We start from the raw sequence: 26,316 nt of genomic DNA on the forward strand, positions 1-26,316 counted from the left end.
CTTGAAGAAACAAATGTCAGGAGCCATTCCTTGAAGTGGGGGAGAGTGTAGAGAGTTGAAAATAGCTTTCTAGTAAAATCTGGTATCAGAAATAAGATGGAGAAAACAGCCCCGTATCAAAAAAAGCGGGTGGAAACAGCCCCCCCCCCCCCCCCCCCCCCCCCCCCAAAAGGTTGTTGTTATGATTGTATGTGTGTACCTGTCAGTTTACAATGCTATTCCGCATACAGCCGCTAGAGGGCGCAGTACACGCAGTGGTATCGAGTAGCGTTTTGGGGGCACAGAGGAAGAATAAACCTTCCTGTTGTGAAACTGACATCAGCTCAACGTGTGTCCCTTTTTCTATTCTTTATCACAGACACACGTTATTGAACAGGAAACCAGTTGCCCCTCTGGTCATCATTTTAGGGAGGCAACAAAAACATTGCGTAGAATCCTTACTAAAGCCGTACTTAAGCTCAGCAAAACAAATTTACTTACACCAAGTAGGGTTGCGATCTATAAAACATGGAGTATGCACAGCTTCACGCAGTCTCTGGTTTATAAATCACACTCTACCTAGAAAGGTTCTCAGGTGTTTTTATACCCAGGGTGCATGACCAATCGGGTCACAGTGACACAGTGACAGGACGCTCACACTGTCACAGACGCATAATGTTCTGTCTCATTCCATATTCTGTGCTTCAGGCTGTGTGTGTGTGTGTGTGTGTGTGTGTGTGTGTGTGTGTGTGTGTGTGTGTGTGTGTGTGTGTGTGTGTGTGTGTGTGTGTGTGTGTGTGAGTGTGTGTGTGTGTGTGTGCGCATGCACCTGTTTGCCTGAAAAGAGGTGCATGTTTTAAATCACATTAAAACTTTAGCTCAGTGTCAGGTTTTCTTTTTCATTTTGTATTTTGTTTCTTGATTAAGAAAAAAAGCCTGTTGGAGGCCCGTGTTGGTTCCGTTTGACTAAGACAGGAAATTATATGTAACATTTGACTGTTTCCCAACTTTACTAAAATGCTAACATACTAAAAGTTCTGCTTTCTGTTGAATCTATCAACAAAAACATAACCAGGAAGGAAATGGTGTAAAGTGGCCACGCTGGCTGACCACCCCCTGTGGTGCAGCTGCAGCATTTAAAGCTGCTGTGAGTACATTAGCAACATCATGCTGATTGTAATAATTGTGCGGTGTTATGCCCATTCTGGCAGCTGGTGTGTAAAACAAAGTAAACTTTCAGTTAAAAAGAGGAAGTATGAGTTGTTTTTGTTGCTTCCACCCTTTGAATTTTTTCTTTCAAATCCAACTTTTTTATTTATTCTTAACTGAAAAAAGGTTCTAAGTTTGAAACTAAGATGAACCAAAATCATCTTAACTATCTTTGTGTCATCATTAAAATGTCATATTTATCTTGAGCAAACATTCAGCAGTGAATACATTGAAAAACTATACAAAAGATGAATCAGTGATTAAGATATCAAAAGTTTAGCAATAATTAAAATAGTTAATCTGTTATTATTTTACACATGCGTGAGGAAAACTGTTTCTGCAAATGGGATGCAGGAGATCTTTTGTTACTTTTGGAATGAAACACCAGAGACTGATAAGGTGTTTGCTGAGTAAAAGGGAACAAGATGTGACCTTGACTGTAACAGTGATGATGCAAAAGCGTCATCGAGTTACAAAAACACAGAATCTTAAAAGACAGAAGCTGTTTTTGTTTCCAGAGCTCTGGTGTTGGTAGGACACCTAACCACAGAGGTTAGTTTCAAATAACAACATCCACCAAATCTCCATATTTGATCAGACTGGACTAAAGTGAAAATAATTTGTAAGGGAGGTCAATATAAGGGTGGAAATACAGCAGCAGGAGAGAAAGTCCCTGATTGAAAGAGTCGGACTCTTATTCATACTGAGATCTACCAGAAAGGATGTAAAAATAAAATTCAAACCAGACTAAAAACTACTATCAGGACCCCGCAACACGCTTTAACCCTCTCAGGCTCAAAATGAGTTCTGATAAAAGGATGAACAACTAAGCCCTTCAGGGGAACTTCTGAGTTAAAACATGCTCATGAGATACGTGTGTGGAGTAACCAGGTAGGTAGGTTTTAACGTTGCAACGCCTGCCTCCAGAGGGTTAAGAGGCATTCAGCAGAATAAGTACAGCTTTGTATCTACTGCAGGGTTGAAACAGCAGATTTTCTAAAAAGAAAAATGCATTTGAATGTAAACTTTATATTTTAGCACATGAAAATACAGAAGTACAAAATGCACTTGCATGCAATCCTGGAAGGTTTGGAAACACAAAGATGATTTACATTTTAAGAGATAAAACTCTTGAAGTTGCACATGAAAAGAGGATTCCTTAATACATGAACCCTTTCTAAGGAACTTCCTTGTTCAGAAGAATCATCAGATGAACATTTCTAGTCTTTTTTCCTCAAAAGTCCTCTTTAAACCTTTGTTCACACATCAAAACTCTTTGCTAAGTGTTTCCCTCTGGAGCCATTGAAGTTTGAAACTCTGGATCAGAAGGTTCCTGATATGCAACAATGTCTTTTTTAGTCCTTGAAGCTGTATAAGAATCAGACAAACTGAGCATATCTGACCAGACCTGAGGGTGAAGCTGGACTCCAGCTCAGTGTCCATCACTTTATTTGCTTTAAACACTGAATAAGATTCTGAGGTGAGTGATGCATGTAGAGTCCAGGATATAGAGGCTTTTCTTGACCTTAGTGCTTTATTCTGCAGATTTTCCCAAAAATCAACGATGGAAAAGAAGTTCTTTCTGTGTGTTCTGCTGTTTTGGGGTCAGTTTCACTTTCACATGTCAGCATGTGAAATATTTATTTCAGAAATAGGAATTCCCGTTCTGTTATTTCCATCTTTAGCGGTCCCTGACGTCCAGCCGGCGAGTGATGTGTGGGCCATAGATGTGCCGTCAACCATCCCTGCTGTTCAGGGCGAGTGTGTGCTCATCCCCTGCTGGTACACTTACCCCACAACAAAGATAGTCCTGAACAGATGGATGGGATTCTGGAAGAGAGGGAATACCATCGTCTCAACCAATCTCAAAAAGTGGAAACTGGCCAAGGAGTTCAACAAGCGAACCGAGTTTGTGGGAGCGCTTCAGGTCGGTAACTGCTCCATGCTGCTGCACAGCGTCAGAACCACCGACATTGGGCCTTTTTACCTCCAGGTTCGGATCCCGCAGTTCAAATCCTTCACCTTCACGGAAAATAAAGTGTCCATCGACGTCATACGTGAGCATTTTTGGAAATATGTTGGTTTATTTGAAGATTTAAAGATTAAAGGTCTTTATGTGGAGTTCTGTATAAAAAAATTAATTTGAATAACATTGTTTTTATTCACGTTTGTAGAAAACAAAATTAGTTTTTACCTGACTGACAAGCTAAGGGCTAGTTCAGGTGGGGCTACTTTTAATGTGATAGCTGCTGTTTTTAAACGATTAAATATATTAAGGTTGTTGTAGGACCGAAGAAATCCGCTTTAGTCTTAGTCCCTCGTCGGCTAACTGGCGTCTCAGTAGTCACAACTATCTGCTCACATATTCATTGTATCAAAACGATCCCTTCTAGGCAGTAAAACATTCAGTATTCTTTATTTCATGAGTAACCTTGGTGCCATCCGTCCCATCCACAGGCCAGCCTGAGCCTCCAGCCATGTCGTTCCAGATCCTCGACACAGTGAGAGCCTACTGCTCCGTTTTACACTCCTGCCCATCCGCGCCCCCTCGTTTCTCCTGGAGTCAGGCCGGCGTCACGGCCACATGGTCCAAACAGATCAACCTCTGGATGTGGAAGACCGAGTCAGTCCTTGAGTTTGTGCCTGATTCCTTAGACTTCAACCCCGTCCTGAACTGCTCCGTGGTGTACAGAGGAGGGAAAACGGCAAAGAGCTCCGTGGTTCTCATCAAGTGAGGAGAATTGTGTTTCTCTGTGCATCTTTTACCGAATCTGTCATTGTCTTTCGTCCAGACCTTTCCAATGGGAGAAAACAGATCCATGTGTTAACTCTGTTGGATAAAAGCCAAATCTTGAGAGGAAAACTGTTTTAGGAATCAAGCGACATCTGAGAAAACAAGATTCAGACCAAAAATTAAGCGTTTTTTAATATTTTTTTTGCATTATTCGATTGAAAAATGTGATTAGTTACTGTTGTGCTGATGAGTCAGTTTTTTAACAGAAACATTTCTGTAAATGGTTTGTTAACAAAGTAACTGGACTTTGGAATAAATGATAAAAATGTATTAGGCTGTATTAAAGTGTGTGGCATTAGCAAAAACCAATCAAATTCTGTGTTATTTTGTAAAACGCTCTAAGCTCAGACAAATTAATACACTTTTATAATTACTACCATGTACTTTACACATTTTATTTAAAGGTGTCAGCAGTTCTCCAGGCTTTCTGGGTCGTTTACTTAATAGATTTTAGCTGCTTTTCCCCACACGTGGAAAACAAAAGTCTTCATCATGAATGAGAAAATCAAAGATCTGAGAGATGAATGTCATCGCACATCTTTGGGAATCGCATTGTAGTCATTAAACTTCTAAATGTAAATTTGTACTTTTGTTGTGAGAGGTTTCTCCCCAAAGATCACACGTCCCACAGTGTTCTTGATTAGTAACTTCCTCTCAGTGTTTTCCTGTCAGATTGTGGCACAGACTGCCAGGTTTTTCAACATTTAAGCGCATCCACAAAATCGCTCTACGTACTCTTCCTGAGTAAAAATGACCCCGTTTTTCAAGTCAAATTCTGTGAAATTTAAACTTTTCTACAAAGTAGAACTTTTGGCAACATTTTGATCTTTGCCAGCAAGTTGCTGTGGTGTTGTGACCTCACCCGCAGGAGAGGAAAATCAGGTAAGTGACACACATTAACAAGCATCACACGTTTATTAGTCCTTATGCTTACTGTAAAAGATGCCAAACAAAAGAGCTAATTATGCAAAGCAGAAAAAAGCACAGTAGATACACTTATTACACAAGTTGGGAAATAAATACTTTAACTTTTATGTTTATTTGCTGAAAACTTGAGGAATTTTCTGTCTTTGCAGAATCCAGGCAGATTTCGGCAGTTCTTCCACAGGTTGAACGTTTGCATATATGGGATCATCCCAGTTGGTCTGTCAAAGAAACCACGTATCACTTTCCTCTCTCATGCATGAGTTTAATGAATGAAAGAGAAAACAATACGTACCCCAACGTTGCCATAAAAATGATCATTGTAATCGATTTCAGAGCGAGGTGTGCCATCACACGTCTCCTTCCTGAGGGGAGGACAGCAGAGTGTATTTTTTTACTATTTACAGCAGAATTAAATAAAAATAAATGCATTTTTTCTAACTTAGTGCAGAACTGTGACCTGCTTGTTGCTGCCCATTTGGGGGCTTCCTGAGCTCTTTCTGTCATCATGGCACTCATGTTAGAGGCTTCTGTGTCTCTAGTGCGCTCCCTGCTGGATAAACAGAACATTTCACAAAAACTGTAAAACAGAAAGCTGACTTTTAATCTGAAGACTTTTTTTTGCACTTTAACAAAAGTAACTTTATTTAATTTGCAAATAGAAATTTGAAGTTGTAACTAATAATAGCCATAGCCTTTAGAGGGATAGAGTAAAATAATGAATCGTGTCTAACATTTAGGATATTAAAAGTTTAGTTTTTCTTCACACAAAAAGCAAAACGAAAAGTTTTAAAATCATTACATAAATATGACATTTTACTTGGGTGAGATAATTGTCCACATCTTCCCTGAGCTCTGAATGACCTCCTCATTTCTGCAGACACTAAAGGCATTTGCCTGGTATACAGTATCTACCCAGAAGGCCATTTGGTTCACACAGAAGAGTGGGCAGCAGAAAGCATCATAAACGTCATGAGACCAAAATGCTTTTTAGTGAATGTGAGTCACTAATAATTTCTTTTAAGTGCTTCTCAAGATGTGCAGTACTACAAAGAGTAAAACGGACTTGAAAAATATGCAGTGTGATATTTAAGATTCATCTTAGAAAATTCCATTTTATTTGCAAACTTTCATTTATTTTTATTTTAATAGTGCAATTAACAAGCTGACCGTTTAAAAACGACAGATTCTAGTTATAATTTTATATAACTGTTTAAAAAACATGCACATCAATATTAGAACAATCTGGTTATGAATGGAAACAAGTTTAATCATCAAGTAAACGTGACTCAATTCAGTTCAGGCGTAAGCTGAATGAGTGTGCTTATAGTAGGGATGTGATGTGTATTGGTGAAATTCTGGCAATACGTATCGTATCGCCAGAATAAGATACAGGGAGACGATACGATACATCACCATTGATTGCAATACATTCAGTCAGACAAAATTAGCAATTTTTTTAGACTGAATTTACTGTAGAAAATTTCAATAAAGAGTCCAAAATGATACGTAACATGTTTAACACGAGGTATCTTATACATAACAGAGGGATTTACATTTCAATGGTGGAAACAAAACCCATTGCACACAGCTGTCAACTAGTGGTCAGCGTTTGAATTGCACCAAAGAAAATAAAATACACAAATGTTTGCATATAAATTCTTCCAAAAATTTTGATACACAGCTTTTGAATATCGATGTAATATCGCAGGAAAAAATATCACGATAAATTGCCATATCAATATTTTCTTACATACCTATAAAAAGCATACTTGCAATAAAATGTCCCTCACTGCCTGTTTAAAAACAAAATTTCTTGTGAAAACATCTAAAAAAGTGAGGCTTAATGCTTTACACCCCGACAACAAAAGCAGGACCTGGAACAAATATCTGGCGGAAAGAATTACTGAAACATCATTTATTTACCGTGGTGGGTTTAAATTTTGATTACTGTTAAATACAGTTTAGTTAAAAATGATCTTTTGTGTTTCAATCATAGAATATGAAAGAATGACAAAACATTTTATTTTAGCTCAGAGGGAATCAAGCCCCCACAATGGAGCTCTAAAATTGAGTCAAACCCGGAAGTACCAAAAAGTGCAGTTCCACCCTCATCCACTAGGGGCTGGTGTCAGAAGCGAGCAAATCCTCATTGACTCCCATGTTAAAAATACCAATTTCACAGCAGAAATAAACATGTCTACAGCCTGGTACCAAAACATGTTTTTTGTTTAAATTATCTAGTTTACACTCATGACAACTCTGAGGGGGGTGATTTTTTTTTCTCACTCTTCTGTTTAAGTGTATTAAAAGCCTAAAATTCTGTATAATTAATGAGCATCCGACACACCGCCTCAGACCCACGTGACCACAGAGCTAGCTCCGTGGAAAGGCCTAAGTAGAGCCTTGGTCTGGCTTGGAAACTGCTCCGGCATTTTGAGCCTCTGTGTTTGTGTATTCTGTTTTGGATATTTTTAGTGCAATTGTTGGACAAAATGACTTGCTGTGACATTAATTGCACTAATAGAGCGTCCAAGGAGTCTCCACTTCATTTTTTTCGGTAAGTAAAATTATATTTATGTATTTTAGGTCACTGCCGAGCTGAGCTTAGATTTTAACATGTACTGTTTAACCATGAAATTTAAATTTAATAGGGTAAAATCCAGTGCATTTAACATAATGCTGCACTTTAGAAAATGGGTTGAAATATAACATGTTGGTGGAGCTGGGTTCCGACTATCGGCTTGTGGAGCTCTCGGGAGACCGATGTTTTCCACCCGTTTCTCTCCTGGCTTCGCGGCTTCTGTTTGCTGCGCGGAATGCCGCCGGCTGTTTCTCCCTGCAGCTCGGCGCATCTCTGTCTAATCGCGGCTTCTGTTTGATGTGCGGGCTGCCGGCTTGTGGAGCTCTGGGATGGAAACCTTTCCACCCGGTTCTCCCCAGCGGCAGCTCTGCACATCTCAGATTGCAGAGGCGTTTGTCTGCTGTGCGGCTGCCGGCTTGTGGAGCTCTCGGAGACCTCTGTGTTCCACCCGGTTTTACCCAGCGGTCAGCCCGGCGTATCTCTGACTCAGAAGCTCTGGTGTTGTACACAGTTAACTCCGATTGTAGCTAGGTTGCTACCGCCGTTAGCTTAGCTCCCACCTCCGCGTTAGCATTGGGTTAGCTTCAGGTTAGCTTGTAGCTAGTTCGACCGTGTGTCGTCAGTTGATCCCAGCCTTACAGCCCCACCCTCAGCTCCTCCTCTCTTCCCTTTTGTGGAATTGTCTGGGCTTGACGGAACCTGTGACACGGTGAAAATGGCGGTGGTGGCCACCTCCCATTTGGCCTCAAAAACGTGATATTGGAGCCTATGGAAAGGAGATGTCCAGTATATTTATGTCGATGGAGGGAATGGAAAATGACTCAGCCAAAAATGTTTCAGAATGAAATTATTAACGTGAGGTTGGAGAATCACTAGTTCAGTTAATTTAACTAAAAAATTAAACTAATAATGATGGTTGTGGTCTGACAATTAAAAAATACATTTCTAACTGATTTAAATGTCAGTATATGTCGGGATCTAGCAAGAATTTAATAACATAATTCAACATTTATCTTTTAAAAGTATTTTGGAACTTTCTTCTTATTTAAGCCACATAAACAGAATTTTGTCTCTTTTACTCACCATTTGATAAAAACTCCCACTGCTATTAAAACCACCAGCGAGAGCGCTCCTGCTCCAGCAGCAACGTAAATAATGAGAACCATCCCTGTCCAATCTGAAAACAAACGGTGTTTAGGTTTTGTGTTCATAATCAGCTGTAGGGGTTCGTCTTTATTTTGCTTTGTTAAAATGTCAAATCTCTTATAACCACCTGCAGGAAACGGAAGCTGGAGGTTCGAACTTCCCATCGTGTTGTTTGCCCAACAGAGCACAAACTTTAAGGACTCGATCTCGGTCTGCAGAGCCCTGAAGGTGTAAGAACCGTCGCCCTGTCTGTTGTTGCCAATCAGGATCTTGTCACCCAGCTTAAAGGTGACTCTGCTGGGAGGATTGGAGTCCACGATACACTCACACATTACCCAAAGGTCCTCCGAGGAGCAGGAAGACTCAGCTTTAATCTCTGGAGCATCTGTGAGGAGATTTAATCTGGATTACAGTAGAGGTTTGAGATTGTTCATAGCGTAGATGATTGTTTACCCACATGACACATTGAACCTCACAGGTCGGGAGGTGGCTCGCCCCTCGTCGTTGATGGCAGTGCAGAACAGAGCTCCTAAGTGTCTGGACACACTCTGAACTACGTAGAGGTTTCCCTGATGGATCTGCTCACCAGTTTCGTTCTGCCACTCGTAGCTGCTGGCAGGAGGGTTAGCATCGCTGGAACAAGTCAGTCCCACAGTTTGGCCCTCCTCCACGTCTGACTCATATTCAACCTTCACGTTCACTGGAGCATCTGCACAGAAACAGGCCTTTATGTTTCCATGCAGCTGAGGATGCATTCAGCTGGATGGAGCTTCCTGGCTCAGCCTTAGAGGTGATGCCAGGAGCTCCTTCATCCTGGGGGAGGTCTGAGGAGAGCCACTGCTCCTCCACACAGAAAAGGGTCAGTAGAGGTGGTTCGGATGGTTCCTATTGTCCTTCTTCCTGGTCGTCTTGCTGAGGAAGTTTTAGTTCCTCTGGATTTCTGATCAAAAAGCTATTGTTTAACATTTGATTTGTGTATTTTTATAGATGAAACTCCTCATGCTACAAGGACAAAGCTGAGTCATCTTTATGTATTTTTAACGAGCATCAAATAGGCTTTTAGAGACCAGGAAATAAACAGAGGCATACAGACTTAATTAAGAGAGGAACCACAATCACAAAACATGTTTTATAAATCCCAGATCAACAGGATGACTTGGATTCTTGGTTAGCATGCTACACGTATCTCATATAACTCACAGGACACATTGAGCCTTTGAGATGTGACACGCCCCTCTGTGTTGATGGAAGTGGAGAACAGAGGTCCTAAAGGTTTGGAAACATTCTGGCCAAAGCTTTTCCTGATGGATCTGCACACAGATTTTGTTCTGCCACTCGTAGCTGCTAGCAGGACGGTGAGCATCGCTGGAACAAGTCAGTCCCACAGCGTGTTCCGCATTCACTCGTGACTTGTAATCAACCATCACATTCACATCAGCATTTGCATAGAAACAGGAGTTTATCATTCAATCCAGCTGAGGATGTTTTCAGCTCCACAATCAGCTGAAGGGAGCGTCCTCCATCATTTGGCCGGATCATCCAAAAGGAGTCCGGAGCGGAGAGCTGCTCCACTCCTTCAAAAGGACTCAGTTGAGCTGATTCAGGTGTCAACCCGGTTCACATGGAAGGATTTTAAAGCATGCCAGACACACGGTGATAAATAAGTCACAAATATGCTAGTTTTGATCAAACAGTGTTTGGTGTGCTCTGAGAATAGTAGACGCTACACAAATAGCTTTTCCTCACAGATGTTTCCTGCAAAAAATGTGACATAGTGGAGGAACAGCATGCTTCCTGCTTCATCACAATGTCAGCTCGCTTCCTGATTGGCTACAAGTCATATTTAACAAGCAGCATGTACGCTTGTTCCTGAAAATCAGACCAAAACAATCCAACATGTCTGAAAGCCCAGGTGTATGGCTAGAGTGGTCCCAACGAGTTTCAGTGTGACCAGAGAGCTCGTCACACACCACCAAGGTTGTATGTGATATGTTCATCTTTAGAGGCGTTACGGTAATCGTGCTCAACCATAAGTTTGTCAGAAGGGGCGGGGCTTGTCTGCATGAGTATTCTGCCATGTGAACCCAGCTTTAGTGATGTTTCCTGGTCACCTGCCTCCGGCGGGTTTCCGGACACATTCCATAGAATTTCTGATGAAATGACAAATTTCCATTTAATATGTGCTCTTTTTACAATGACTTTATTTTGCTAAAACATTAAAGCAAGTCAACTTTTGTGTGTGTGTGTGTGTGTGTGTGTGTGTGTGTGTGTGCCTGGCAAATGGGTTGTGGGATGGGGGTGTAACTGTCATAATTGTTTTTATATTTGTGGGGAAGGAATGGGAATATGGGTTGTATGGGGTCATTTTAATGTGTAAAGCACCTTGACCTGCATTTGCTTTTGTATGAAAAGTGCGACACAAATAAAGTTTGATTGATTGAAAGTTTGAAATTTTACACATAAAAATAATCATCAAACTGGGTTTCAGCCTTAACCCTTTGATGCATAATGGTCACTACAGTGGACAGGAACTCAAAATTGTTATTTATTTGTTTTTGCTATTAAGCACAGCTGTTGAAGACTTTATTGCATTTGAGCCCCTCCATTTGGACTTCAGTAAGCCAAGCCAACATATTTCATGTTCTGAATGCACGCTGTCTGCTGAGGTGGACATGTAATAAATTATTTGTAAATTATTAAATGTTACAAAAAATATTTGTTGAAATTTGTTTCATCCACACCTAAAGATGAATGAAAAAAATTGTTTAAAAAAATCATGGTTGAAGATTTCATAATTCATGCATCAAAGGGTTAATAGGCAAAATGAGATGAGAGCATGATGATTCAGCACCCTGTGTCTGTGAGAAGAAGCAGAAGACCGGTGGGTAAAACCTTTTTACCAAAGAATGAACATTTAAAACCAATACTCATGCCAGAATAACCTCGTGTCTCTTCTGCTTGTTGCCCTCAACGTAGCTCCAGTGGATTAAAAAAAAAAATCCTTTATGTGTTTTCACTTTTCTAACATTAGTTATTTTCTCCCTTTTACTTGACAGGAAGTAAAAAGTTGTTGGTTTAATCATCACCACTGACGAACACTTACATTTTACGTGAAGGATCTTGAACATGTTCTGTTTTTGTCCTCCCTGGTGTGTGACGTTACACCATAAAGGCTGGTTGTGGTCAGGGGGCCTCGGGTGAAAGGTCAGAGTTGACGTGACCTGCAACTGATGATCATTAAGCTGTTGGGACCGATGAACCTCCTCGCCAGAATGACTCCATGTGAAGATAGGAGGAGTGTCGGGGCAGGAGTAAGACACGGAGCAGGATGCAGACGTGGCCTCTTTCTCCTTAATCTCCTCTTTCACTAATAACTGGATAGGATCAGGCTCGTCTGAAGAAAACAATAAAAGAGCACACTGGACAGTTAGGGGATTGTGCATTCAACACGTAAAGAGAACATTACAATTCAATTCAAGTTTATTCATATAATGCCAAATCACAACAAGAGTCGTCTCAAGGCACTTCACACTGTAAACATTCCAATACAAGTCAGGGGTATCATTTAGCAAACATTGCGTAGAATTCTTACTAAAAGCGTACTTAAGCTCAGCAAAAAAATGTACTTATGCTAAGCAGGTTTGTGATCTATAAAACATGGAGTACACACAGCTGCACGTAATCTCCGCTTCATAAATCAGAGACTAACGAGAATGTTTCTCAGCTGCTTTTAAGTCACATCCCGCCCTCACCACGCCCACTTACTGCCATAAATAGTCAATGCAAAGTGCCATGTGGATCTCATGCATAAGCCAGCTGTTGCAGCGCTCCGCCAATGACATGGTGACCGTAGATCAAGGCAGATCAAGGAAGCGCTATTTCACAAGCAGAAATTGAGGTACTTGTGGGTGAGGTGGAGAACTGAAAGGAAGTGCTTTTGCAAAACAAATAAGAGAAAATCCACGGAGTGGCACAGCGTTGCTGAAGCCGTCAATGCTGAGTTCTTCAAAGAGATCTGTGGCGGATATAAAAAAAAATGATCTGGATTGATCCCCAGACTCCCAGGTGATAATCACGTGCACTAACCAGTCAGCCTTGTTCAAGTAGCCAGGGCGCATAATCAATCAGGTCACAGTGACAGGACACACACACTGTCACAGATGCATGACATTCTGTCTCAATCTGCCCCCTGCTGATTTCTGCATTCCGCATTCTGGCTTCAGGCTGTGTGTGCCTCCAACATGCCTCCATCTAAATAGGATAGATTATCCAGAGATTTCTCTGTAGTTATGCTGCTATAGGCTTAGACTGCTGGAGGATACACTGACCACTTTTCACACTCTACTGCTTTCTTCTACAATCTGCTCTTTAACTGTATTACTTTCTGCAATTTCAGCTGTTAACTTTATTTTCTCTCTAAGTGTTTTTCTCCCCAGAAGAAGTAACAACGGTGTTCTGCTGAGCTGTGGTGGCCTCATGGAGGGGGCCATCGTCTAACACACTGCTGCTAACCACTTAAACATTCTCCCTCTCCTGATAATAACTTTTTGCTTTCCTTGACGTTGGATGTGCTACTACTAGTTTACCCATTTAATTAGAGATCCACTAGGATAAATACAATAAAGTTGATATCACCAAATAGAATATTTACTACGACATCACAATAGAACTATAGACACATTATTGTGTGTGTGTGTGTGTGTGTGTGTGTGTGTGTGTGTGTGTGTGTGTGTGTGTGTGTGTGTGTGTGTGTGTGTGTGTGTGTGTGTGTGTGTCTGCTCTGTCTTCTCCATCCCCAGTGAGTCGTGGAGGATGGCTGCTTATACTGAGCCAGGATTCTCTGGAGGTTTCTTCCTGTTAAAAGGGTGTTTTCCTCTCCACTGTCGCTGCATGCTTGCTTAGTATGAGGATTGCTGTATAGTCACTGACACTAGTCAGTGACTTGATGCAATTTGCTGGGTTCCTTATATAGGAAACATTATTTCTGATTGGCTTAATGAACTGTGAATTGGAATGTTTATTATGTGAAGTGCCTTGAGACGACTCTTGTCGTGATTTGGTGCTATATAAAATAAACTTGAATTGAATTGAATTGAGTGTGTGTGTGTGCGTGCGTGAGGCAGTGTGTGTGCACATGTGTGTGTGTGTGCGCGCTCGTGTGTGTATGTGCATGTGGGGGGTCTTGTTATATGTGAAAACGAAGCAGTACAAGTGATAATGCTGCAGGATTTCATAATTGTATCTTCTCAGCAGCAGCACTGCAGGTGCTTTCCATGTCCAACATGTGCGTAAGCCAGGTCCTTAGTCAGCTTAAAGTTGCACACATTTTTCCGCTAAGTTTTCTTTCATAAATCCCAACGTTTGCGTGGAAAGTTGCTTATGCAGTTTTCCGACCCCGTTTTGTGCATAAGCAAGCTTGATAAATGAGGCCCCAGTTCATTAAGCCAATCAGAAAAAAGTTTCCTATATAAGGAACCCAGCAGGTTGCATCGAGTCACTGACTAGTGTCAGAGTCTTTACAGCAATCCTCATACTAAGCAAGCATATAGCAACAGTGGAGAGGAAAACTCCCTTTTAACAGGAAGAAATCTCCAGAGGATCCTGGCTCAGTATAAGCAGCCATCCTCCACGACTCACTGGGGATGGAGAAGACAGAGCAGACACACACACACACACACACACACACACACACACACACACACACACACACACACACACACACACACACACACACACACACACACACACACACACACACACACACACAATAATGTGTCTATAGTTCTATTGTGATGTCGTAGTAAATATTCTATTTGGTGATATCAACTTTATTGTATTTATCCTAGTGGATCTCTAATTAAATGGGTAAACTAGTAGTAGCACATCCAACGTCAAGGAAAGCAAAAAGTTATTATCAGGAGAGGGAGAATGTTTAAGTGGTTAGCAGCAGTGTGTTAGACGATGGCCCCCTCACACAACATACATACTATGTAATGTTTCTATGGTTACATTGTGATTTATTAGTAAATATTCTATTTGGTGAGAGATAAACTTTATTGTATTTATTCTATTGAATATAATCAAACAGGTAAACTAAATAAATACATAAAATGTTCTGTATTTATTTCAGTTTTTTTATTGCTTTCGAACAAAAATCCTGTATAAGTTTCAGGTTTGACATCAAGATGACTTCTTTCTTGTTCTTTCAGTTGTGTTAAAGTTACTGGAAATACTTTAAATAATTTCACAAGAAAGATATGAAATGAGGACCAGAAATTTCTGCTCAAGAATTTAGTAATCAGGTGTGGAAAGTAACAAATGACGTATACTAGTGCTACTGTAATTTAGCAGCTTTGTTGAGTAGTTATACTTTTAAAGTTGGTTTTTAAGTCTGCACTTTTACTGGAGTAGTTTATTTTTGAGTATTGTACTTTGCTACACTTTCAATCATCCTTGTTACTGAGTAAAGTATTTATAGGCCTAATAAATAAAAATGATTGCACAATAGATACTCCGATCCAATCACGTGAAAGAAAATCAGGCCTGATCACGTGATTTTAAAGAGATCAGAATAATCTTTGAAACGCGTTTCCCCAACTGAAAGAAAGAAAAAGAAAGAAAATTATCTTTTATTTAGCACCTCTCAAGATAAAAATCAAGAGGCACTTCACAAGATCAAAATATTCAAAGTACAAAAAAAAACTTAAAAAAATTATTAAATAATATTACAATTAGGAGAAAATTATATAATAATAAAGACTTGTGATTAAAAAAGCAAGGAAAGGGAAAGAGAAATGTTATGGAAATTTTATATTTCATTACCTTGGTCTTATTAACAGGTCTATTAACTGAATGTCCTGAAAGCATTCACACACACACACACACACACACACACACACACACACACACACACACACACACACACACACACACACACACACACACACACACACACACACACACACACACACACACACACACACATTCTTGTCCTCCCATACACACACACACACACACTCTCTCTCTCACACACATGATCCACTCCCATTCCTTTCTTATCTCTTTTGTATAAATAAACTCTGTGACCAGATGTTCGGGGCACTTGCCACAGATCATGATTTGGTTTGTATGTCTGCCTTATTGCTTCTTATGCCTCTCTCTAGCTGCAGGAAATGAGTTTATTGATGAACATATTGATAAAATCCCTGACAAGAAAATTAATAGGCTGGGAAAGAATGTCTCGGACCAACGGACCATCAGCTCACCACAGGGCTGTGTTCTTTCCCCTCTGCTCTTCTCCCTGTACACCAACAGCTGCACCTCCAAGCATGAGTCTGTCAAACTAATCAAGTTTGCTGACGACACCACCATCATCGGACTCATCTCTAATGGGGATGAGTCCGCTTACAGAATGGAGGCTGAACGGCTGGTGTCCTGGTGCAGCCACAACAACCTGGTGCTAAACACCCAGAAGACAGCGGAGGTTGTTGTGGACTTTAGGAAACACACACACCCCATTTCCCCCTTAAACCTGTCTGACACTCCCATCACGATGGTGGACTCATGTCGCTTCCTGGGCACCACCATCACCCAGGACCTCAAATGGGAGCCCACCATCACCACCATCAGAAAAACGGCCCAGCAGAGGATGTACTTCCTGAGGCAGTTGAAGAAATTCAGCCTATCACCACAGTCAATGAGCCATTTCTACACCGCTATCATCGAGTCCATCCTCACCTCCTCCATCACCGTGTGGTACGCTGGAGCTACCACCAGGGACAAGAAGAGGCTGCAGCGTGTCGTGCGCTCTGCAGAAAAGGTCACTGGCTGCAAACTCCCCTCCATTCCAGATCTGTACACCTCTAGGACATTGAGGTGTGCAGGTCGGATAATAGCTGACTCGTATCACCCTGGACACAGTCTCTTCGACTCGCTCCCATCTGGCAGAAGGCTCAGATCCATTCGGACCAGAACCTCTCGCCACAAAAACAGTTTCTTCCCCTCTGCAGTTGGACTTTTGAATGAAAATCCTAGGGCAGCCCACTCAAGTTGATCGGTCCCAGTCACGTGACCTGATACTGTGCTTGAAACATTCAGCAAACACTCAGATTAATACCTACACGGGTTAGATAGCTGCTTCTCTAATTCTTGCCACTTTTTACATTAATAATTTTATCATGAGTGTTTTATTAGTTCTCTTATATTTGCTAATCTCTTAATTAATTTTTTTTCTATCTTACCTTCTGCACCAAAATACCGCAGCAATTTCCTAATGTTGTGACTTGGCACACATATGGCAATAAAAACTTCTGATTCTGATTCTGAATAGGAAAGAGGGAAATCAGTGGATTCCAGGAAAGGCGGAATTGCATTGGCAACAAATGTGAATCTGCAGTCTGCAGTCGTATGGATTTCTCAGGGGGGAAGGGTTGGTTTAATCAGAGCCACGCATCTTATTTCTGGGTTGAAGTGGCTCACAAAAATATCTTATGTTTCATTAAAAATGACATCTCAGTTGTGTTAATGGTAATATTTCATTGCGTAATGTGCCTATATTTGGTCTGCAAGGTGTAAAAAAGCACGAGACAAGCCCTTTAAAGGTGCGGGACAGATCTACGTCACACCGTCACTTAACTCAGTCACTGCCAGCTGTTTTCAGCATTTTCACTGTTTTTTTAAGAGTCACAGAACGTTGCACTCTATGATGATGTCAACGCCAAAATTAACAAAACAAAGCGGAGACTCACCTCTTACATCAGGAAGAATCTGCGCTTTTCGAGCTTTATCTGTTCTTTCATAATCCCTTGTGAATTGTGATTGGCAGGAGCTTTTCCGGTTTGCGCCTCACTTTCTTTTTACAGCAAAACGATTTTCTAACACATGGATTTTCTGCTTCCTGATCATGTATGTATGTGTCATGTGTGACATATGCGGATGAAGATCGGCTTTAGAGCTGGCATGTTTGTTCTCACGGTGTGGGGGCTCGTTCCGACACCCACACAGTAAAAAATGCAAATGACGACTTTAGTTGTCATCAGCAGTGAACGGTTGGATTTAAAATGACGACATTTGTCGTTAATGGCAGTTAACGAGTTAACATTCATGGACTCACCCATCTTGACTCGTGACGGGTTAAGCTGTTGTTGGTTTACTCTACAGGTAACAGCAGAGAACATCTCAGCTGGTTGAAGGCAACCATTGGCATTAGCAGTCTAGTGTTTTTAGACTACTTACGTAAAAGAAGCCATTCTTACACTGACAAAAAGGTAGCTAAATGTAGCGTTGAGAAAGGCCATGCAATGCCACAGGTCATGACCATCGACACTATCCACACTTCTCTAAACCAAAAAAATAATAATAATAATAATAATAATAAACCCTCTGTTAATAACCATCTGTGGCCATTTTGGCGAGCGTCATAACAAAATCCATCTCCTGTTTATCTGGGCCTGCAGTCACAAGACCCAAGACGAGACTTTTATACCGTAATAAAAGAATCATTCTGTTTTATGGTTTTCTCACTTTGCAGATTAATTACAATCATAGCACAACGAATGTTTCATCTAAAGTGAATTTAATAAGACTTGATTGCTTGACAGTAAGAATGAATCAAAATAACTGTTTATTGTTGAAATACATTATTTCAGATCTTAGACCAAACGAATCTACTGGGTGAGTTAATGAGGATTTTATTTTCAGTCATGTCACATTTTATTATGACAGTTATATCACATTTAGATCCCACAATGAGTGAAAAACTCCTTTACCGGTCTTTGAGCAACAGATGTGATGTCGGGGGACTTTGTTTACACCTCCCACGTTTTTCTGGACTGATTGGTCAAACACCCTCAAAAGAGAAAGACACTTCCTCTATTCTTGAGTTCCAGCCAAAATGCGAAATGCCCATCTCTGGTGAGATCAAGCCAGATCTTTTAACAGAACACTTTAAGCAGCACCCTTTTTCAGGACCAAACAGCAAATTATTTGTTTTAACCTTCATCAGACGCCAGCAGACACCCAGAGATTATTCCACTGACCAGCTGGGTCGTACTGTCAGGGCTGGTATGAAGGACTGGACCCAAATGCAGAGTTTGACAAAACAAAGCTTTTATTTTGGCTAAGGCTTATTTAAATAAAGATCAAAAGTGATCCAAAAACAGAACGGAGTCAAAGGACCCAGGGATCAGTTAATGTCTGTCTGGAACAAGAGAACTAAACTAACAAACTGGCACCTGAAAGAGAACAGAAGCTGGTTATATACACACAAGAACAGCTGGGAGAAATCAGGGTGATGAGGAACAGGAAACAGAACTGAAAAAGGAGAGATGACACCAAAATAAAACAGGAAGTGGGATGGATGAACAGGTCTCACAGCAGGGTGTGACAGAACCCCCCCCCCCCCCCCCTCAATGACCGGCCCATGACGGGCACAAGGCAGCAGCACAGCGTGCATTGAAGCCACTGATCAGAGAGGGATCCAGGACGTCGCTAGCAGCCACCCAAGAATGTTCCTAGGGACCATAACCCTCCCAGTCCACCAGGAACTGTCGGCCGCATCCCCGCCGATGGACGTCCAGCAGCCGGGCTGTGTAGACGGGACCACCATCCAGGAACCGAGGGGGCAGGGGAGGCGGGTCAGCAGGGATGAGAGGGCATTCTTCCACCGGCCTCACCAGACGTGAAATGTAGGGCAGCACCTCATGGTCCTGGGGAGACGGAGACGAACCGCAAAGGGGTTTACAACCTTTGAGATAGAGAACGGACCAACGAACCTCGGCGCCAGCTTGCATGACTCCAGTTGTAGGGGCAAGTCACGAGTAGACAACCAGACCCTCTGCCCCACTTGATAGGAAGGAGTTGGCAAGCATCTGGAATCTGCCACAGTCTTGTACTGTGATGTCCTGTGAAGCAGAGTGCAGCATGGCTTGGCCCAAGAGCTGCGGCAGCGGTGGAACAAGGCCAGGGCTGAGGGCACCCGAACCTCCCTCTCTTGACCCAGGAACGGGGGTGGGGGGCTGGGGGTGTGGGGTGATGAAAGGGGAACTCCATGGACGAGCAGGGCATTATGTTGTGGGCAAACTCAACCCACACCAGTTGTTTGCTCCAGGTGGCCGGACTGCTGGACGCAATTAAGCTTAGGCCCTTCTCCAATTCCTGGTTGACCCGTTCAGACTGCCCGTTGGTCTGGGGGTGATATCCCGAGGACAGGCTCATGATAGCTCCAAGCAGAGAGCAGAAGGCCTCCCAAAACCATGACACAAACTGCGGGCCCCGGTCAAACACAACATCAGAGGGGAACCCATGGATCCTGAAGACCTGGGACAGCAGGATCTCAGCAGTTTCCTTGGCAGAAGGCAGTTTGGCCAGCGGAAGAAAGCGGGCCATCTTTGAGAAGCGGTCGACCACCGTGAGGACAGCCGTGTTGCCCTCAGAAGAGGTAGATATAGAGATAGAGATATGAGGGACCAGGGGTGGTGCGGCATGGGCAGCGGGCGGAGAAGTCCAGGGGGATGACTCAAGGAGGTCTTGTTCCTGGAACAGACGGGGCAGGCCGCCACATACTCCCAAACCTCTTTCTCCAGGGTGGGCTACCAGAAGCGGCGTCGAACCAGGAACGAGGTCCGCCGAGCCCCGGGGTGACAGGCAAACTTGGAAGCATGACCACAATGGATAACTTGGGAGCGCAGCTTTGGGGGAACAAAAAGCAGGCCCTGGGGACATCCGACCAGGGGTTAGACACCAGTGGTGCCCTGCCTGATGTTCTTCTCCTCTTCCCAGGAGATGGCCACGACAACACAGAAGGGAGGAAGAATGCTCGCCGGCGGGTCCGGGGTCAGGGGGGAGGAGCAGACCAAACAAGAAAGGGCATCGGGTTTACCTTTTCTAGATCCTGTGCGATAGGAGACAGAGAAGTCAAAGCATGCAAAAAACAAGGCCTGCCTGGCCTGACGTGGGTTAAGCCTCTTCGCCCCCTTGAGGTATTCAAGGTTTTTATGGTCTGCCCAGATGACGAATGGCTGCTGAGAACCCTCGAGCCAATGGCGCCACTCTTCCAAAGCCACCTTGATGGCCAAGAGTTCCCGGTCCCCTACGTCATAGTTCCTCTCTGCGGTTGACAGTTTATGGGACAGAAAGGCACATGGGTAAATGCGGTTGTCAACAACCGACCACTGGGACAAGACCGCCCCAACACCAGAGGCTGAAGCATCCACCTCCACCACAAACTGAAGTACGGGGTCAGGAATGGTGAGTATAGGAGCCAAGACAAAGGTGTCATTCTACTTGCAAAAGGCTGCGTTAGCTCTGGGAGACGACACAAACCTGGATGACGGAGAAGTCAGGGCATGCAAGGGGGCCGCGATAGTGCTGAAGCCTCGAATGAACTTCCAGTAGAAGTTGGCGAACCCCAGAAACCGCTGCACATCTCTCCTGGAAGTCAGAACCAGCCAGTCCCTAACCGCCACCACCCTGCCGGGGTCCATCTGGATCTTGCCCTGACCCACCAAGAGGCCAAGAAAAGAAACAGAGCAAACATGGAACTTGCACTTCTTTGCTTTAACAAAGAGGCCATGGTGGAGAAGGCGCTGGAGAACCCGACAAACATGGTCAGTGTGTGACAATAAATCATGAGAGAAGACAAGAATGTCATCCAAATAAAGAAAAACAAAGGTATTGAGCATGTCTCTAAGCACATCATTTATTAGTGACTGAAAGACAGCAGGAGCATTAGTGAGGCCGAATGGCATTACAAAGTGCTCACAATGTCCACTAGGGGTGTTAAAAGCAGTCCTCCATTCATCCCCCTCCCGCATCCTCGCTAAATGGTAAGCGTTTCTTAAGTCCAGTTTGGTGAACCCCTTATCACCCTGCAAAAGGTCAAAAACAGAAGACAATTAAGGGGAGGGGGTACCTGTTCTTGACGGTAATCTCGTTGAGTCCACGGTAGTCAATGCATGGCCTACGGGTCTTGTCCTTCTTGGCAACAAAGAAGAACCCCACCCCAGCGGGAGAGGAAGAGGGACGGATAAGTCCGGCCCGTAGAGCAGAGTCCACATACTCTTTCATGGCCCAGTGTTCTGGGGCCGAGAGGGAATAGAGGTGACCCTTGGGCGGTGAGGTACCACGGTAGAAGGTTAATGGCACAGTCATACAGCCGATGCGGAGGTAACAAGGCTGACCAGGACTTACTGAAAACCTCCTTCAAGTCATGATAGCAGGCAGGAACTGAATACAAATTCGGATAATCCTCAGCTGGCGTAGCAGCAGTTGCAGAGCATGGCAAACTGTGAATCCTCCAGACAATGGCAAGACCAAGCACTGACAGAACCAGTCCTCCAGTCAAAAGCTGGGCCTTGCTTGACTAGCCAAGGATGTCCCAAAATCACCGGGTGCAGGGGAAAAGCTGAAACAAGGAAGTTGATGGTCTTGGTGTGTTGGTCTGGGAAGGCGAGCACCACAGGAGCCGAGCGATGAGACACGGAGCATATCAGACATCCATCCACAGCAGTAACCTGCAGAGGTCTCTTGAGAGGTAGCAATTGGAGCCTCAGTCGTTCTGCAAGAGACAAATCCATGAGGTTTGCATCGGAGCCAGAGTCTATGAGGATGGTCTGTTTGACGGTTTGCTCGGGGCTTGTCAAAAGAACCATGGGATTGGTCCTCCTGGTTGTAGCCAAAACCTGGGTACGACTCACCTTGGGCCTTGAAGTAGGACGTGGCCTCCAATTAAAGGGACAGTTGGGCAAAATGTGACCAGCCTGGTAGCAGTACAGGCATAATCCCAACCTCCGCCGCTGCCATTCGTCCGCAGAGAGGCGGCTTTGGCCGAGCTCCATAGGTTCAGCTGGTTCAGGCAAAAAGGGAATATCAACGACCGGTGCCTGTCCCGGTGACCGTCGGCTGGAAGAAGGATGCTCCTAGTCCCCCTGCCACCCCGCCACAGGGTGGTTAGATGTTGCTGTGGGTGACTCCCTCCGCCTTTCGAGGAGCCTCTTGTCAATATTAATGGCAAGGGCAACGAGAGCGTCCAGGGTCGTGGGGAGGTCAAGAGGGGCCAGACAGTCTTTAATGGTGTCCAAGAGACCGTGCAAAAAGGCATCACAGAAGGCAGGTCGATTCCAGTCACTACCTGCTGCCAAGGTCCGGAACTCGATGGCATAATCAGCTACCCGTCTTCGGCCTTGCTGCAAACTGTAGATGGCCTGGGCGATCTCACGGCCGGGGCGGAAGTGGTGGAAGACCTGCTTGAAGCTGTGAATAAAAAGTTCCAAAGAGTCACATATAGGAGATTGGCACCCCCACTCGCTCGTAGCCCAAGCCTCGGCTCTCCCTGTCAGATGGGAGGTGATAAATGCCACCTTAGCTCTATCTGTGGTGTATGAGTTAGTCAAAAGTTCAAAGTGCAAGGAGCACTGGGTTAAAAAAGCTTTATAGTTCCCCAAATCTCCAGAGAACCTGTCCGGGCGAGCCAGGTGGACCAGCGGAGAAGGCAGAGGATGAAGAGATGTAGATGCCTGAACAGTGGAGGTGGACCCGCAACGTCATCAGCAGAGACGGAGCCGGCAGTAATGGATGCATCCTCACTAGACGAGGGTGCAGCACCGGGCTGCAGACTCTGCACCCGCTCAACGAGAAACATAAGTTGCTCACCCACAGACGTCATGAAATGGTCCTGACGAGCCGACATCTGCGCGAAGCGTTGAGTGAGACCCTCCAGCTGCTGCTCCTGCTGGTGAAGGCGCTGCTCCTGAGCACCCAAATCAGTCCGGACCGGATCCGAACTTGCTGAGTCCATTGTTGGCCAGTTTGTACTGTCAGGGCTGGTATGAAGGACTGGACCCAAATGCAGAGTTCGGCAAAACAAAGCTTTCATTTTGGCTAAGGCTTACAGAACAAAAGTGACAAAAGTGACAAAAAAAAAAAAAAAACAGAACTGAGTCAATGGACCCAGAGATCAGTTAATGCCTGGCTGGAACAAGAGAATGAAACTAACGAACTGGCAACTGAAAGAGAACAGAAGCTGGTTATATACACACACAAGAACAGCTGGGAGAAATCAGGGTGATGAGGAACAGGAAACAGAACTGAAAAGGGATGGATGAACAGGTCTCACAACAGGGCGTGACACGTACTCTAAAGGGGCTATGACCTTTGAATACCCCAGAGGTCTAATCCACTCGTCATGCGTGTCGAGCCGTCTTTGCTTCACTAGCCGGATCTCCAGGAACTCTCACTATGGGTGCGCAGATTCTGGATGGGTTATGGTTAATTGATAACTAATCAAACATCACTAAATTTAGCCAGATTATTCTTGTAATCCCAGACTTCACATATTTTCCTAAAGCTTGGTTTATGCTTGACGCATTCACTTTCCGCGCGGTGATGCGGCTCGCGGCTGGAACGCGCTTCACAACTCGCAGCGTTTATGGTTTGTGCGGCTCGTCTCTGCGGTGAGCCAATATTCTCCCAAACTGTAGGGGGCAGCATGGAGCTCTACAGCATGCATCCAACACTACACCATAGTAGAAGTAGAAATCACTGTTTACAACATGGTATTTCAGCATTTTTAACAGCGTTCTCGTCTTTTCCGACAGTGCGAGCTATTTCTCTCCAAGAATTATTAACAACATGTTGATCACGGTGATCTCTGAGAGCTGAATCATACAAATGTCTGTATTTACGAACCTCTGCCGTGCCGGTCTGCCATGTTTTTCCGTGTCCGACCGTCCGCGTGGTTAGAAATTTTCCGAGGTGCGCGTTGCGGAAATCTTGGGCCGTGCGGAGACGCGGTGGAGGGGCGTGGTTGTTAAAATGACGCAACTTTTCCGTGCGGAGCCGTGCGGACCTCGCGGACGCGTCAAGCATAAACCAACCTTAAGACACTTAGACACTGATAACATCCAAGATCATGTGTCATCAGAGCTGGTTATTGTCTCAGTTGATCGTTCACCTTCAGTTAGTCTGTACAATCATTAGTCATAAAAAATAGTAATATTTTTATAAGCTATATTTTTGCTTCTGTGTCAAATTATTGGTAAGTGCTGGTTTCCTTGGCTACCCATATTACCTACTTCCAGTATCAATCAGATATTTTAGGTTCAACAATAATAATGGGTCATATTTTTATGGATCTTTATACTTTGTTTAATACCTTTTCATATTTTATTGACAGTTTATTATTTGTGACCACTCACAAAATGTTACATAAGTAAATTTTACTTTGAGTGCATTTTATTTAGGATACTTTTAACTTTTATTTGAGTAGAAATTCAGGCAAGTACATTTACTTTTATCTGAGTAAAGATTTATCTAAATATTTGTACTTTCACCTAAGTAGAAAATGCTAGTATTTTTTCACCTCTGTTAGTCATGAAATGTGTAATGAAATGATTAGTTTTATTACAAGATGAATAAACAACTATATTAAAGATATTAGGTGTCTTATTATTTTTTGCAGAGATAAATTAAAACAGACAAATATCAAAAACTTGCATCTAAATCCAGCATAAAGTCTTATACTGTAATCATAACTAGTAATTTTTGTATCTAAACTATTTTATTTAAACTATGTTTGTGTGAGGTGATGCTAGAAAATAAAAATATGTAATGTAAAATATGCTAAGGTCAATGAAAATGTGTATTTGTATGATTTATAAACACCAGAGTGTGAGCGGTTGTGTGTATTAATGCTGGAATAATTCGAGTGACTTGAACAGCTCTATATCAAATCCATTATTATAAATGTCCAGAAATGTTGACAGAATCCTAATAATCAAGTTGGTCTACTTACTCATGACTGTAATCTTGACCATGTGTCCCCTGTAGGAGTATTGGTCATAATCTTTTATTTCAATCCTGAAATAAAACGGTCCGTTGTCGTTCAGTTGAAGGGGATCGATCTTCAAAGAACAGTTCTTGTTTGCAACCTCTCCCAGCAGCTTTGTCCGACTTCGGTACCCCTGCTGAATTTGAGACTCTATCGGATGAAAGATGATGCCGTTGTTGTCCATCCAAATTCCTGTGAATACAGGGGGCGTTTTTGATGGATATGGATACGAAAATGTGCATGGGATCACCACACACGACCCTCTGAGACCTTGAACTGAGGATGGCAATGTGGCTGTCCAAGCTGAGGCTTTGGTTTCAAACGCTGCAATAAAGTACAAGAACATGAAGTAAAATCCACAATCTGTAAATGACAGCTGGAGCTACACTTAATGAAATCATACCTTTTAAACAAATGCAGAAAAACACCAGAGTCCATCTTGGTGCCCCCATTTCATCTGTCAGAGCCCAGCTTGCAAAGAAAAGATAAACCAACAAGATGAGTTATTATTTCCACCTCGTGACAGATGACTGGTCTAGTTTCCATTCCACTTTTATAAAACTCTGATCCTCTTCATTTCACACTTCAGGGTTTTCTCACTTGAATTTTTCGCTGGGTGTGTAAAGTCTATTTAAGTCCTGATCAAAAAGAAAGAAAAAAAACACCCACCAGCAGTTTTTTAACCGCAATCGTTCCGCCTGGAGAACCTGAGGCAGGTTTCGGTTCTTTACTTTAGAGCTGTCTGTGGCGTCTTATTGTTGACTGATTTTGGAATTATATTGTTTTCAAAAATGGATTATAAATCTGTAAAAGCAAGAATGTGTGTGTAATAATTACTCCTGTCAGTGTTTTAAC

At 43.1% G+C, this 26,316-nt stretch overlaps 2 protein-coding genes across 6 annotated transcripts; one reads left to right on the forward strand and one right to left on the reverse strand.

Annotated features, from left to right (window-relative positions):
• The first annotated feature begins 2,561 nt into the window (after positions 1-2,561).
• On the forward strand, positions 2,562-4,287 carry LOC107395655 (myeloid cell surface antigen CD33). 3 transcript variants are annotated; one of them, XM_015975077.3, is made up of 5 exons: positions 2,562-2,668; positions 2,734-2,792; positions 2,874-3,115; positions 3,182-3,245; positions 3,646-4,287. In XM_015975077.3, the coding sequence occupies exons 2-5, from the start codon at positions 2,753-2,755 to the stop codon at positions 3,921-3,923; spliced, it is 624 nt and encodes a 207-aa protein (XP_015830563.1). In that variant the 5' UTR covers positions 2,562-2,668; positions 2,734-2,752; the 3' UTR covers positions 3,924-4,287. The 3 variants fall into 3 exon arrangements, with proteins under 3 accessions (XP_015830563.1, XP_015830561.2, XP_015830562.2); XM_015975075.3 differs by having other exon boundaries at positions 2,874-3,245; XM_015975076.3 differs by having other exon boundaries at positions 2,575-2,668; positions 2,719-2,792; positions 2,874-3,245.
• Positions 4,288-4,582: 295 nt separating this feature from the next.
• On the reverse strand, positions 4,583-26,023 carry LOC107395654 (sialic acid-binding Ig-like lectin 13). 3 transcript variants are annotated; one of them, XM_015975074.3, is made up of 9 exons: positions 25,865-26,023; positions 25,426-25,785; positions 11,740-12,030; positions 9,094-9,345; positions 8,764-9,021; positions 8,574-8,667; positions 5,367-5,456; positions 5,202-5,271; positions 4,583-5,127 (listed from the first exon to the last, which is right to left on the reverse strand). In XM_015975074.3, exons 1-9 carry the CDS (start codon positions 25,911-25,913, stop codon positions 5,020-5,022), a joined length of 1,572 nt encoding a protein of 523 aa, XP_015830560.3. In that variant the 5' UTR covers positions 25,914-26,023; the 3' UTR covers positions 4,583-5,019. The 3 variants fall into 3 exon arrangements, with proteins under 3 accessions (XP_015830560.3, XP_015830559.3, XP_054597292.2); XM_015975073.3 differs by having other exon boundaries at positions 4,585-5,127; positions 5,367-5,459; positions 25,865-26,017; XM_054741317.2 differs by lacking the exons at positions 4,583-5,127; positions 5,202-5,271; positions 5,367-5,456 and adding an exon at positions 5,466-8,256 and having other exon boundaries at positions 25,865-26,017.
• Positions 26,024-26,316: the final 293 nt, after the last annotated feature.

Source organism: Nothobranchius furzeri, chromosome 5 (genome assembly GCF_043380555.1).
Source record: "Nothobranchius furzeri strain GRZ-AD chromosome 5, NfurGRZ-RIMD1, whole genome shotgun sequence".
NCBI classification, from domain to species: Eukaryota; Metazoa; Chordata; class Actinopteri; order Cyprinodontiformes; family Nothobranchiidae; genus Nothobranchius; species Nothobranchius furzeri.

Excerpts from the sequence above, each read along its gene's own strand:
- LOC107395655 (XM_015975075.3), top strand. The coding sequence starts at position 2,753 with ATGGAAAAGAAGTTCTTTCTGTGTGTTCTGCTGTTTTGGG. Across the intron at positions 2,793-2,873 it reads GTGTGTTCTGCTGTTTTGGG|CGGTCCCTGACGTCCAGCCG; the intron begins GTCAGTTTCACT and ends TTCCATCTTTAG. Across the intron at positions 3,246-3,645 it reads AGTGTCCATCGACGTCATAC|GCCAGCCTGAGCCTCCAGCC; the intron begins GTGAGCATTTTT and ends TCCCATCCACAG.
- LOC107395654 (XM_015975073.3), bottom strand. The coding sequence starts at position 25,913 with ATGGGGGCACCAAGATGGACTCTGGTGTTTTTCTGCATTTGTTTAAAA. Across the intron at positions 9,346-11,739 it reads CAAGATCCTTCACGTAAAAT|ATGCTCCAGTGAACGTGAAG; the intron begins GTAAGTGTTCGT and ends GTTTCTGTGCAG. Across the intron at positions 5,460-8,573 it reads GTGGGAGTTTTTATCAAATG|CAGGGAGCGCACTAGAGACA; the intron begins GTGAGTAAAAGA and ends CTGTTTATCCAG.